Source organism: Linepithema humile, chromosome 6 (assembly GCF_040581485.1).
Source record: "Linepithema humile isolate Giens D197 chromosome 6, Lhum_UNIL_v1.0, whole genome shotgun sequence".
NCBI classification, from domain to species: Eukaryota; Metazoa; Arthropoda; class Insecta; order Hymenoptera; family Formicidae; genus Linepithema; species Linepithema humile.
This window is the reverse complement of record NC_090133.1, coordinates 13,769,199-13,781,634: the sequence shown is the minus strand read 5'-3', so window position 1 is coordinate 13,781,634 and position 12,436 is coordinate 13,769,199. Positions and strand designations below refer to the sequence as shown.

The 12,436-nt window shown below is 34.1% G+C and overlaps 2 protein-coding genes across 5 annotated transcripts; both read left to right on the top strand.

Annotated features, from left to right (window-relative positions):
- Positions 1–640: 640 nt before the first annotated feature.
- LOC105679416 (A disintegrin and metalloproteinase with thrombospondin motifs adt-1-like) lies at positions 641–7,645 on the top strand. 4 transcript variants are annotated; one of them, XM_067356959.1, is made up of 6 exons: positions 641–4,603; positions 4,701–4,913; positions 5,022–5,746; positions 5,991–6,379; positions 6,441–6,857; positions 6,948–7,645. In XM_067356959.1, exons 1-6 carry the CDS (start codon positions 4,487–4,489, stop codon positions 7,025–7,027), a joined length of 1,941 nt encoding a protein of 646 aa, XP_067213060.1. In that variant the 5' UTR covers positions 641–4,486; the 3' UTR covers positions 7,028–7,645. The 4 variants fall into 4 exon arrangements, with proteins under 4 accessions (XP_067213060.1, XP_067213061.1, XP_012234869.1 ...); XM_012379446.2 differs by having other exon boundaries at positions 643–4,603; positions 6,441–6,590; XM_067356960.1 differs by having other exon boundaries at positions 642–4,603; positions 6,099–6,379; positions 6,441–7,645.
- A 198-nt stretch (positions 7,646–7,843) lies between these two features.
- LOC105679419 (A disintegrin and metalloproteinase with thrombospondin motifs 18-like) lies at positions 7,844–12,228 on the top strand. Its single transcript, XM_067356961.1, has 4 exons — positions 7,844–8,307; positions 8,402–9,454; positions 9,707–10,078; positions 10,140–12,228. Exons 2-4 carry the CDS (start codon positions 9,439–9,441, stop codon positions 10,724–10,726), a joined length of 975 nt encoding a protein of 324 aa, XP_067213062.1. The 5' UTR covers positions 7,844–8,307; positions 8,402–9,438; the 3' UTR covers positions 10,727–12,228.
- The last annotated feature ends 208 nt before the right edge of the window (positions 12,229–12,436 follow it).

The window sequence follows — 12,436 nt, the reverse complement described above, 5'->3', positions numbered from 1 at the left end:
CCGATACAGCTTCGCGTTTTTTTTCCTCCTGTATTTGTTCGCTCCTAATCTGGTTGCGCTGAAAACTCTTCTCAGGATTTTCTTTTCTAGACACGCTAGTCTCTCAGCATCTCTCACTTTTAAGGTCCAACTTTCTGAGCCATACGTCATTATGGGTCTTATCATCGTTTTATAGATGGTAATTTTCGTAGTTCTGCACAGATTCTTTGACCTTAGTAGCCGAGCAAGTCCGAAATAGACTTTATTGGCATTGCCTATTCTTTGGTTAATTTCTGTTGTTTCGTCATTGTCAGATGTTAAGATTGAGCCTAGGTATTTAAATTGATTTACAGTCTCGAATTTATAGCCATTAACTTCTAGTATTGGCCCTATTCTCCTTTGAGCTGCCTGATTTCTAGAGACAATCAGGAATTTAGTTTTTTCTTTATTCACAATTAGACCTATTCTTCTGGCTTCCCTTTTAATTGCTTCAAAGGTTTCTCTGACTGCCTTAACGCTACGTCCGGCGATGTCAAGATCAATATTGGGCATATCCCAATATTTGAGCGCTTTGGTTAATTAATGTAGCTGATCTATTGATCCCTGTTCTTCTGATCACTGCCTCTAGCACCAAGTTAAAAAGAAGAGGGGCCAAACCATCGCTCTGTTTAACTCCCTTTTCTATCTGTAGGGGTTCCGAGAATCTTCCGTTAACCTTGGTTCTCCCTCTTGCCTTCTCGGTGACCAGCTTACACATTTGCACCAGTTTGTTTGGGACTTTTAATTCTACCAAGGCTTTCCCAATTGCTCTGCGATCTATGTTGTCGTATGCTGTTTTAAAGTCAATGAACAGATGGTACGATGTGATATTGTGTTTCCAGAGCTTCTCCAGGAGATGTCTCATGATGAAGAGTTGGTCTGTAGTTGATTTATCTTTCCTGAACCCGCACTGGTATTTGCCTAGCAGTTCTTCGTATATTTTCTCCAGTTTTTTACGAATGATATATGTGGTTAGTTTGTAGGCGGAGCGTAGAAGAGTGATTGCTCTGTAATTACTACAGATAGTTAGGTCCCCCTTTTTTGGTATCGGGTTAATTAGACCAGCGGCCCAATCTTCCGGGAGTGTGTCCTTATGTGTCTCCAGATATTCACAATTAGCTTATGCATTATCAATGCAGTTGTGTTGCCTGTGTGCTTCAGTATCTCGCCCGTGATAGAATCAATGTCTGGGGCTTCGTTGTTTTTTAAGGCGGTTATGGCCTCTTTTATCTCTTTTATGTCGATATCTATATCCAAGTAACATAGGATTAGCAAACCGCAATAGCGCGTGCAACTTGACTGCATCGTGTGCGATAGTAGAATTCGGTATTGCGGATCAATTAAACTCGGGTTTTTCATCGTCCCTCACGGCTGCTCATGAGATCGGTCATGTGTAAGTTTATATATAAAATTTAACATACAAGTTTAAATATAATAATACGTTTTATAAGAATTATTTGAATTATTTAATTTACAATCAAAAAGTAAAGAAACTTTTTCGAGAGATTTTTTCTTTTAATTGTTTAGTATGATAACTATTAATTAATTTTAATATTAAAATATTTAGAATAATCAACGTAAAGCATATTGTCAAAATTAATAATTTATTTGTTTAAAAGTTTAGGAATAACACACGATTCCAATTATAAAATTCCGTGTGATGCATACAAATACATAATGTCATCTGAACAGTACCCTCAAGGTCAAATCACATGGTCCGAATGTAGCCGTGGTATAGCTGAAAAACTCTGGTACGAAAAGGAGTGCCTTCGAGATCAGACGAGACCGAAACATCTAGGTGACGCATATGACCATTCGCGTTATCACGATTTACCTGGAAGATAATGGACCGCCAAAGCACAATGCAAAATATATTTTCGCGACAAGAATGCAAGCGTAGTCTCGTTGCTTGATATATGCAAAACCTTAGAATGCGAAATGCCTCACAAAAATGGGCATTACATCATGGGACCGGCGTTGGAAGGTACGCTTTCACTTCCTGATCTCTCTAATAGTTTATAGCTTAATCAATCTCATTTTTTAAGAAACTTATTGCGCATCCGGGAAGGAATGTCGTGGAATGCGTTCCTGTTATCGAACCGCCATATAATTTTAAGCATTGTCAAAAGGATAAGTGGAGTGAAAGGAAGGAAGACACTTGTCAAAGTTATTGCTTGGAAAAATCTAAAGGCATAAAAGTCAAACGACGATTTTGCAAACATAGGAATCGTAGAACGGCGAATTGCAAAGGGCCATATTACGACATAGTCCTGTGCAATGATACTTTACTCTGTACAAAGAAACGCAAGACGATCGACTTATTCATTGAAATAAAATGCAAGGAATTTAACATAAAATTATTAATTTCGGCAATGTTGCTCAATATGACGCTTAAGCTAGCAACTGACTCGAAGCAAGGATGGCAGGCCGCTCATGATGTCGAGAAACCGTGGATAGCCTGTACTATACACTGCCAATACACTGCCAACGTACGTCGACGTACGTTTGGAACTGCTCAGCATTAATAATAACCCATACTTTCCAGATGTAACGTGGTGTTCCATCGTGGTGAAAAAGATGGCCAGAATTATTACTGCCGACAACATTATTGTCTGCCTGAAAGCTCTTAAGAAACACATATAATAGTAAGGCTCCATATGATAACAATCAAGAAATATAATAAAAGAGCATTAAGAGCCGTCGCAGGATGTTAGTGCAGGATGTTAGTGCAGGATGTTAGTGCAGAAAAGAAGAGAGAAAAAATATCAGGGCGCGAGTGGCTAAACCGGGAATTGAACCCGGGTCTTCCGCTTGCCGGGCGAATGTTCTGACCACTAAACTACTTAGACCTCACGCTTCTAACATTTATCTCTCCTAGATTAGGAAATCAACAATTCTGTAGGACATAAACGCGTCATAATGCCCGCGTGATTTAAAAACACATATAATAATAAGGCTCCATATGATAATAATCAAGAAATATAATAGAAGAGCATTAAGAGCCATCACAGGATGTTAGTGCTAAATTTTTAATTTTTTTTAAAGAAATTAATAAATTAGTCCACAAGAGACCCGGCTTAGCCACACGCGCCCTGATATTTTTTCTCTCTCTTCCTTTCTTTCCAATAATTCCTATATGTACATTAAGTTTCTCGATATATGAGAACAATGTACTTAAAATTTCGTACACTTTAGGTATCGCGATCTGAGATCGGTGTACAATCTAACTGTCTCTTGTGGACTAATTTATTAATTTCTTTAAAAAAAATTAAAAATTTAGCACTAACATCCTGCGACGGTTCTTAATGCTCTTCTATTATATTTCTACTCTTAAGAATTTTTGAGGGATTATCAACATGTGTGAACAAGGATTCGAGGAAAAGGAAAATTATAAAACGCGCATAAATCAGTATAGAGAAGTCGGTCAATTCATTTGGTACCGAATTTTCGATTGCACTCTTGCTTGATGGAGACAAAAAATTACGTCAAATTATCAATATCAAAAACAAAATTGGTCGATTAGCATTATTAAAAACATAACAAACAATTAAAGTAACAGATAATAATTAATATGTTTGCAAAAAGGGAAAATAAATAGCTCAATACAGTAGAGATACTTTTATTCCGTTCAACACAATGTATCCAGAGAAAATCTACGAGTGCGAGAACATCGCTCACTATGTATTTTAATAGTCTATCAATGTTCCAATAATACTTATATAGAACGATTAATAAACAAAAAAATAAAGGGAGTTTTATTACAAAAAATGAATAATTTTCAAAAATATTTAGTACAAATTGTTATTTATTTCTTCAACATATTGACTCGGTAACCGAATACAACACGTCAGAAATCGAAATTTTACAATATACTTTCTAACTCAGTAAATCCGAAAGCAATTGTATTTTCCATTTATATTAAATTTGATATTCATAACGCTAAATTGCGTTAGCAATATTATGTTATAATATAATCATTTTAAAATTGTTATTAATTAAAATTTTTTAACGTTTATGTATAACGGTCAAAAAGTTTGTGAATAATGTGGCATATTCTACATATCGATCACAATTCGAATTTTCTAAAATTCCACCGTTTTGCAAGTATTATACAATGAAATTTACAATTCAAAGCCAGAAAGAAAAAGAAATATATAGAAGGTGTCCCAATAAAATGTATATACATTTTATTATTAGATATTTTAACAAAATCGACGTTAACTTGTTAAATGCAAAAATATTTCATTGGAACACTCTATATATGTAGCATATGGAGTATATACACAATAAGTGTCACACGATACGAATTATTTTCCTAAATCTAGATGCCTGTATGTGTGATCTATACGCGATCAGAACATATGACAAACATGAAAGTATTATAACGTACGTATATCATAAGTAATTTGATGTGTAAAGTTAACTAAACATCTTTCGGTAGTTATAATTGAAAAACGAGATAAACAACATGTTTTTCATGTTGAAATTGGTGTTAATATTTTTATTAAACGAAACGCAAGCGTATATCACGCAAGATATCGAAAGAATATTGCTACCGGCATTGAATACGACAGAGATAGAGGAAGTACGTGAGTTTTACTGTATTGCTTCGTTTATTGCTCAATTATCAAAATATTATTAGCAAATTATCAAGTTTTTTTAAATTCTTATATAATTTACAGATACCACTGACTTTAAAAATTTTTGGAAAACAGATTAAGTTAAACCTGCGAAGAAACGACAAGAATGTATCGTCGACGTATAAAGTATGGAAACATGACGCAAAAGACATCACAAAAGAATTGTCGGAATTACATGCATCGGATCCTTGCTATTATTTTCACAAAGATCGTATCAGCACTGCGGCCATAAACGTTTGTCAGGAATATGGATGGGTTAGTGTCACATGAAAAGCAAATAGCTTTTCCTTTTAATTTCAATTTCTCTTTGTTTTATGTATAATCATGACTTTCAAGAACTTGACATATATTTTTTAAAAGTAGGAAGGATTTGTTTTTCTCAAAGACAACACATTAGAAATTAAAACTTTGCGGGATGATCATGCGTCTTTGTCCACACTCGACGATCTTTGCGTTAAAGAAAAAATTAATGTTTCATTTGGCAAAGCTCACCTCATTAAAAGATCTTTGCAATTATCTGCTGATTCAAGTTTTCAAAATTTTGATAATTTTAAATTGAAGCGGCGACGTGTACAAAATACTCAAGAAAAATTAACTATGGAACTGGCTGTTTTCTTAGACGAAGCCGCATATCGTACGTTCATACCATTTCTGAGTGAAAATAAAAATGTGTTGCGCATGTTGATATTAGCGTATGTGAATCGTATCCAAGCTGTGTTTCATCATCCGAGTTTGGGTGTTTCCATCGATATTTCATTGGTACATTTGGAAATTATGGATGAACAACCTTTAAATTTGCCAGTTTTTGGCGGCGACGATAGAAAACTGCTTGATTCGTTCTGCAATTACGCGAAAACTCGCAATCCTCCGGACGACAATAATCCACATCACTGGGACGTTGGTCTTTACCTAACTGGAGTAAATATTTATTGGACAAAGCAAGACGATCTAAGTAGCCTAGGATTAGCAAACCCCGATAGCGCATGCAACTTGAATGAATCGTGTGCGATAGTAGAATTCGGTATTGCGGATAAAATAACCTCGGGTTTTTCATCGTCTCTCACTGCTGCTCATGAGATCGGTCATGTGTAAGTTTAAATATAAAGTTTAACAAATTAGTTTAACATACAAGTTTAAATATGATAATATGTTTTATAAGAATTATTTGAATTGTTTAATTTACAATCAAAAAGCAAAGAAATTTTTTTCAGAGATGTTTTCTTTTAATTGTTCAGTATGATAATTATTAATTAAATTTAATATTTATATATTTAGAATAATCAATGCAAAGTAAAACACATTGTCAAAATTAATAATTTATTTGTTTAAAAGTTTGGGAATGATACATGATTTCGATTATGAAATTTCGTGTGATGCATACAAATACATAATGTCGTCTAAGCAGTACTCTCAAGGTCAAATCACATGGTCCGAATGTAGCCGTGGTATAGCTGAAAAACTCTGGTACGAAAAGGATTGCCTTCGAGATCAGACGAGACCGAAACGTTTAGGTGACACATCACTCTCGTTAGGTGACACATCACTCGACCACTCACGTTATCACGATTTACCCGGAAGAAAATGGACCGCCAAAGCACAGTGCGAAATATATTTCCGCGACAAGGATGCAAACGTAGTCTCGTTGCTTGATATATGCAAAACCTTAGAATGCGAAACGCCTCATGATAATTTATATGCCTTCACGGGACCGGCATTGGAAGGTACATTTCCTGTTGCTGATCGTTGAAACAGTTTATAGCTTAATTAATCTCATTTTTTAAGGAACTTATTGTGCACCCGGAAAGGAATGTCGTGGCGGAGAATGCGTACCCGTTATCGAACCACCGTACCTCTTTGAGAATTGTGAAGATGATAATTGGAGTGAATGGAAAGAAGACACCTGTCAAAGTATCTGCTTGGAGAAATCTAAAGGTGTAAAACTTAAACGACGTATTTGCAAACATAGGAATCGCAGAACGACGAGTTGTCAAGGGACATATTACGACGTAGTCTTGTGCGATGATACTTTACCTTGCATTAAGAAACGCAAAACGATCGACTCATTTACCAAAATAAAATGCATGAAATTTATCAATGACTTATCCACCATGCCGTTTAAGAAGTTGACGCTTGAACTAGCACCTGAGTTTGAGCCAGGATGGCAGGCCGCTCATGATTTCGAGAAACCGTGGATAGCCTGTACTATACACTGCAAACGAAAAAATTCGTCTACTATCGACGCACAACGCTTGAAAATGCTCAACCTTAATATTAATCCGTACTTTCCAGATGGAACGTGGTGTCATGAGAAAGATGGCCAGGATTATTACTGCCGACAACATTACTGTCTGCCTGGAAGATACTCTTAAGAATTTTTGAGGGATTATCAACATGTGTGAACAACGATCGAGGAAAAAGAAAATTATAAAACGCGCGTAAATCAGTATAGAAAAGTTGGTCAATTCGTTTGGTACCGAATTTTTGATCGCACAATCTGCCGTGTTAACATTTGTTTTGCGTATCATCTATATCTTGCTTGATGGAGACAATAAACTACGTCAAATTATAATATCTAAAACAAATTTCTTCGATTAGCATTAGTAAAAACATAATAAACAATTAAAGTAACAGATGATAATTAATATGTTTGCAAAAAGGGAAAATAAATAGCTCAATAAAGTAGAGATACTTTTATTCCGTACGACACAATGTGTAAAGAAAAAATCCACGAATGCGATAACGTCACCCACTATGTATTTTAATAGTCTATTAATGTCTCATTAATACAATATTTACATAAGATTGATTAATAAATAAAAAAAGTAAAAAGAATTTTATTACAGAATTTAATAATTTTCAAAATTATTTAGTACAAACTGTTATTTTTTTAATGAACACATAAGCTCGGTAACCCATTACAGCACGTCAGAAATCGATAAATGTTAGAGTATACTTTCTAACACTGTAAATCGGTAAGCAATTGTATTTTCCTTTGATAATGAATTCGATATTTATAACGCTAAATTGCGTTAGCAATGTTATGTCATAATAATTTTAAAATTGTCAACAATTGAAATTTTCTTATGTTTATGAGTAACATTGAAAATGTTTGTGAATAATGTTGCATACTCTACATATCGATCGTAATTCGCATTTTTTTTAATTCCATCGTTATCGCTAGTATTATATGTGAAATTACAATTCAGAATCAAAAAGGACACACACACACACACTCTCACACACACACACACACACACACACACACACACACACGCACACACACACATACCCACATACATATGCCATATATATATATATATGGCTTAAAAGGTATATACATACATAAACAATAAGTGTCACACGACACGAATGATACTCCTAACCTAGATACTTGTACGTATTTTATACGCGACCTCCTAAGACAACGAACGTGAGAGTGTTATAACGTATCAATATAATAAATAATTTCATATACAAAAAAGCTTTAATTAAACATTCTCAAGTAAAAAATTAAAAAAACACGAGCACCAACATGTTTTTTATTTTGAAATTTGTGTTAATAGTTTTATTGAATAAAACGTACGCGTATACCATGCCAGATGTCCAAACAATATTGCTGCCCGCATTAAATATGACAGACGCAGAGGAAGTAAGTTTTAGTGTACTGCTTTATTTATTGCTTAATGTCCAAAATATTATTCGAGAATCATCAAGTCTTTTATTTATGGTCACCTAATTTACAGATAACGTTAACTCTGAAAGGCTTTGGAAAACAGATTCAGTTAAACCTGCGTAGAAACAACCAGATCGTATTTACGTTTAAAGTATGGACGCATGATGCAAAAGGCATCACAGAAGATCTGTCGCAATCATACGCATCGGAATCTTGCTATTATCTTCACAAAGATCACATCAGCACTGCGACCATGAACTTTTGTCATAAACACGGATGGATCAGTGGTGTCATATAAAAATCAAATAGTTTCTACTTTTAAATTCAATTTCTTTTTACTTTATATATAAGAATGACATGAAAGAATCTTAATGTATATTTTTTAAAGTAGGAGGGTTTTGTTTTTCTGAAAGACGACACATTGGAAATTAGACCTTTGTCAGATGATTATGCGTCCTTGTCTTTAATCGACGATCTTTGCGTTAAAGAAGAAATTAATATTTCTTTTGGCAAACCTCATCTTATTAAAAGATCATCGCAATCATCTGCTGATTCAAGTTCTTATAATTTAAATCTTGAAATGAAGCGACGTCATGTACAAGATACGCAAAAAAAATTAACTATAGAACTGGCTGTTTTCGTAGATGAAGCTGTATATCGTACGTTCATGCTTTTTCTGGATAATGATGAAGAAATATTGCGCATGTTGATATTAGCGTATGTGAATCGTATCCAAGCTGTGTTTCATCATCCGAGTTTGGGTATTTCTATTGATATTTCATTGATACATTTGGAAATTATGAAAGAACCGTTAAATTTGTCAGTTTTTGACGGCGACAATATGAAACTGCTCGATTCGTTCTGCAATTTCGCCGAAACTCGTAATCCTCCGAACGACAATGATTCACGTCACTGGGACGTTGGTCTTTACCTAATAGGAATGAATTTTTATGGGATGAAAGTAGCTACCGAGCAATTAAGTCTTTTAGGAATATCCCACATCGCCACAAGGTGGCGCATGCAACTTAACTAAATCGTGTGCGATAGTAGAATTCGGTACAGCGGATCAATTAAACTCGGGTTTTTCATCGTCTCTCACTGCTGCTCATGAGATCGGTCAGGTGTAAGTTTATATATAAAGTTTAACATACAAATTAGTTTGTCATACAAATGTAAATATGATAATATTTTTATTAAGAATTATTTGAATTGTTTAATTTACAATCAAAATGTAAAGAAACTTTTTTAAGAGATTTTTTCTTTTAATTGTTCAGTATAATAATTATTAATAAATTTTAATATAAAAATATTTATATAGAATAAACACTGCAAAGTAAAGCATATTGTCAAAATTAATAATTTATTTGTTTTAAAGTTTATATAGAAATGGAACTCGATTCAGTACCGTGTGTAACAAACAAATACATAGACAAATACCTTATGTCACCTTTACGAAACCATCAAGGCCAGACAACGTGGTCCAAGTGTAGCCGTGATGTAGCTAAAAATCTCTGGCACAAAAAAGAATGCCTTCGAGATAATACGAGACCGAAACGTCTAGGTGACGCATTTGACTATTCCCGTTATCACGACTTACCCGGAAGAATATGGATCGCCAAAGCACAGTGCGAAATATATTTTCATGACAAAGATGCAAACGTAGTCTCGTTGCTTGATATATGTAAAACCTTACAATGTGAAACGCCTCACAAGAATGGGCATTACATCACGGGACCGGCGTTGGAAGGTACGCTTCCACTTCCTGATCTCTCTAATAGTTTGTAACTTAATTAATCTTATTTTTTAAGGAACTTATTGCGCACCCGGGAAGGAATGTCGTGGCGGAGAATGCGTTCCCGTTATCGAACTGCCATATATTTTTAAGCATTGTCAGAAGGATAAGTGGAGTGAATGGAAGGAAGACACTTGTCAAAGTAGTTGCTTGGAAAAATCTAAAGGCATAAAAGTCAAACGACGATCTTGCAAACATAGGAATCGCAGAACGGCGAATTGCAAAGGGCCATATTACGACGTGATCCTGTGTAATGATACTTTACTCTGTACAAAGAAACGCAAGACGATCGACTCATTTATCGCAATAAAATGCGAGCAATTTAACAGAAAATTATTCATCTCGTCAATGTTGTTCAAATTTACGCTTGAACCAGCAATTGACTCGAATCAAGGATGGCAGGCCGTTCATGATTTCGAGAAACCGTGGATAGCCTGTACTGTACACTGCCAACGAGAAAATTCGACTACTTTCGTCGCACGTTTGGAACTGCTCAGCATTAATGATAACTCATACTTTCCAGATGGAACGTGGTGTCACGAGAAAGATGGCCAGAATTATTACTGCCAACGACATTATTGTCTGCCTGAAAGCTATTCTTAAGAATTATTGAAGGATTATCAGCACGTGCAAACAAAGATCGAGGAAAAAGAAAATTATAAAACGCGCGTAAATCAGTTTAGAGAAGTTGGTCAATTCGTTTGGTATCGAATTATCGCTTGCACAATCTGTCGTGTTGACATTTGTTTTGCGTATCCTCTTTATCTTGCTTGATGGAGACACAGTATTACGTCAAATTATCAATATCAAAAACAAAATTTGTCGATTAGCAGTAGTAAAAACATAAAAATTAATAAAAGTAGTTGGTAATAATGAATATGTTTGCAAAAAAGGAAAATATATAGCTAAATAAAGTAGAGGTACTTTAATTCAGTACGACACAATATATCCAGAGAAAATCCACGAGTGCGATAATGTCACTCACTATGTATTTTAATAGGCTATTAATGTTTCATTAATACTTACATAGAAACGATTAAAAAATAAAAAAAAGTGAAAAAAATTTTGTTACAAAATTTAATAATTTTCAAAATTATTTGGTACAAATTGAGAGCGCGGATCAAAGAACTTGCTTAGCGCTCGAAATCGTGTAAAAGTTTTGTCCAAATGTCTCAGAGAATAAAAATTTTAAAAGTCGCAAAATTAATTTTTTTTAAATATAGGTTTGCAGAGAATGACGAGACGTAACTTTTTTCTATTTGCAGTTTTTTTGTTCAATGCTTATTTTTGATAATAAAAATAAAGAACTGAACAATTTTTATCCCCAAATTTAATAAGATTTTAAGATATAAATCGTTGTAATTTGACCAAATTTTGTTGAAATTGTTTGAAATTTGGTATACGCATGCAGTATAGTCCAGCGATACCTATAAAATAATAAAGAAGCTGAAAATCGCCTATTGTTTAATAATAATTAATTGCAAATTGAGCCCAGTCGGTAACCACGTTTTTTTAGTTTCGCCGACAAAAAGTATTGAGGAAACTTAAAATTTAAAACAACTACCACTGAGACATTTGTTCTTCACTATTGAAGAAAAGTTTCTGAAAATTTTCAGATCGATTCATTAAAAATTTGCGGAAATATGCATTTTATAAGAAAACATGCGACGCCGCCAATGATAGCCCCGCGTGAGCGCTGAGCACCATCAGGCAGCGTACTCGCCGTTCGGTTTTCCAGGACTCGATTTTATAATGATTTTTTAATGGTTATACATTTGAACAATCGCCCGCTCCCCATAAAATATCGAAACGACGAACTATTATTTATACGATTCCTTAATTAAATACTTTTATTATTATTATTTCAAAATATTTTACATACACTCCAGAGACGCCGTCTCTAGGACAATAGAGCATGGAGAAAAATTGATGAGAATCCGTGTTTTACAGTAAAAGTCTTATAGAATAATTAATAATGTATATTTAATTAAATGCTTACTTACTCTATTTTTTAAATAATACATACTCTCATCATATTTTTAATGCTGAAATGTGTACATTTTGTTGGAATCATTTTTTTGGTATTATATGCAATAAAACTAAGCTTTACAAATTTTGTTTACAGTAATTTTTTTACAGCTTTTCCAAGGGAATGTTTTACAGAACCTTTTATTTTGCAGTTTTCTTAGCAGAATTTTTCGTAACGTTATCGTTATTGTCTGAAGCTTCTTTCGCAGACTTTGTTTTTACAGAATCTTTTTTTACAGTTTTTCCAGATTCTTCTTGTGAAGCTGTTTTAGATGATATTTTTAT

What these genes read in the sequence shown, in the direction of transcription:
- LOC105679419 (XM_067356961.1), top strand. An exon ending in CACGGGACCGGCGTTGGAAG is followed by an intron (nt 10,079 to 10,139) that starts GTACGCTTCCAC and finishes TTATTTTTTAAG; the next exon opens with GAACTTATTGCGCACCCGGG.
- LOC105679416 (XM_067356958.1), top strand. Translation starts at nt 4,487, where the DNA reads ATGTTTTTCATGTTGAAATTGGTGTTAATATTTTTATTAAACGAAACG. An exon ending in ATACGACAGAGATAGAGGAA is followed by an intron (nt 4,604 to 4,700) that starts GTACGTGAGTTT and finishes TATAATTTACAG; the next exon opens with ATACCACTGACTTTAAAAAT. An exon ending in CACGGGACCGGCATTGGAAG is followed by an intron (nt 6,380 to 6,440) that starts GTACATTTCCTG and finishes TCATTTTTTAAG; the next exon opens with GAACTTATTGTGCACCCGGA.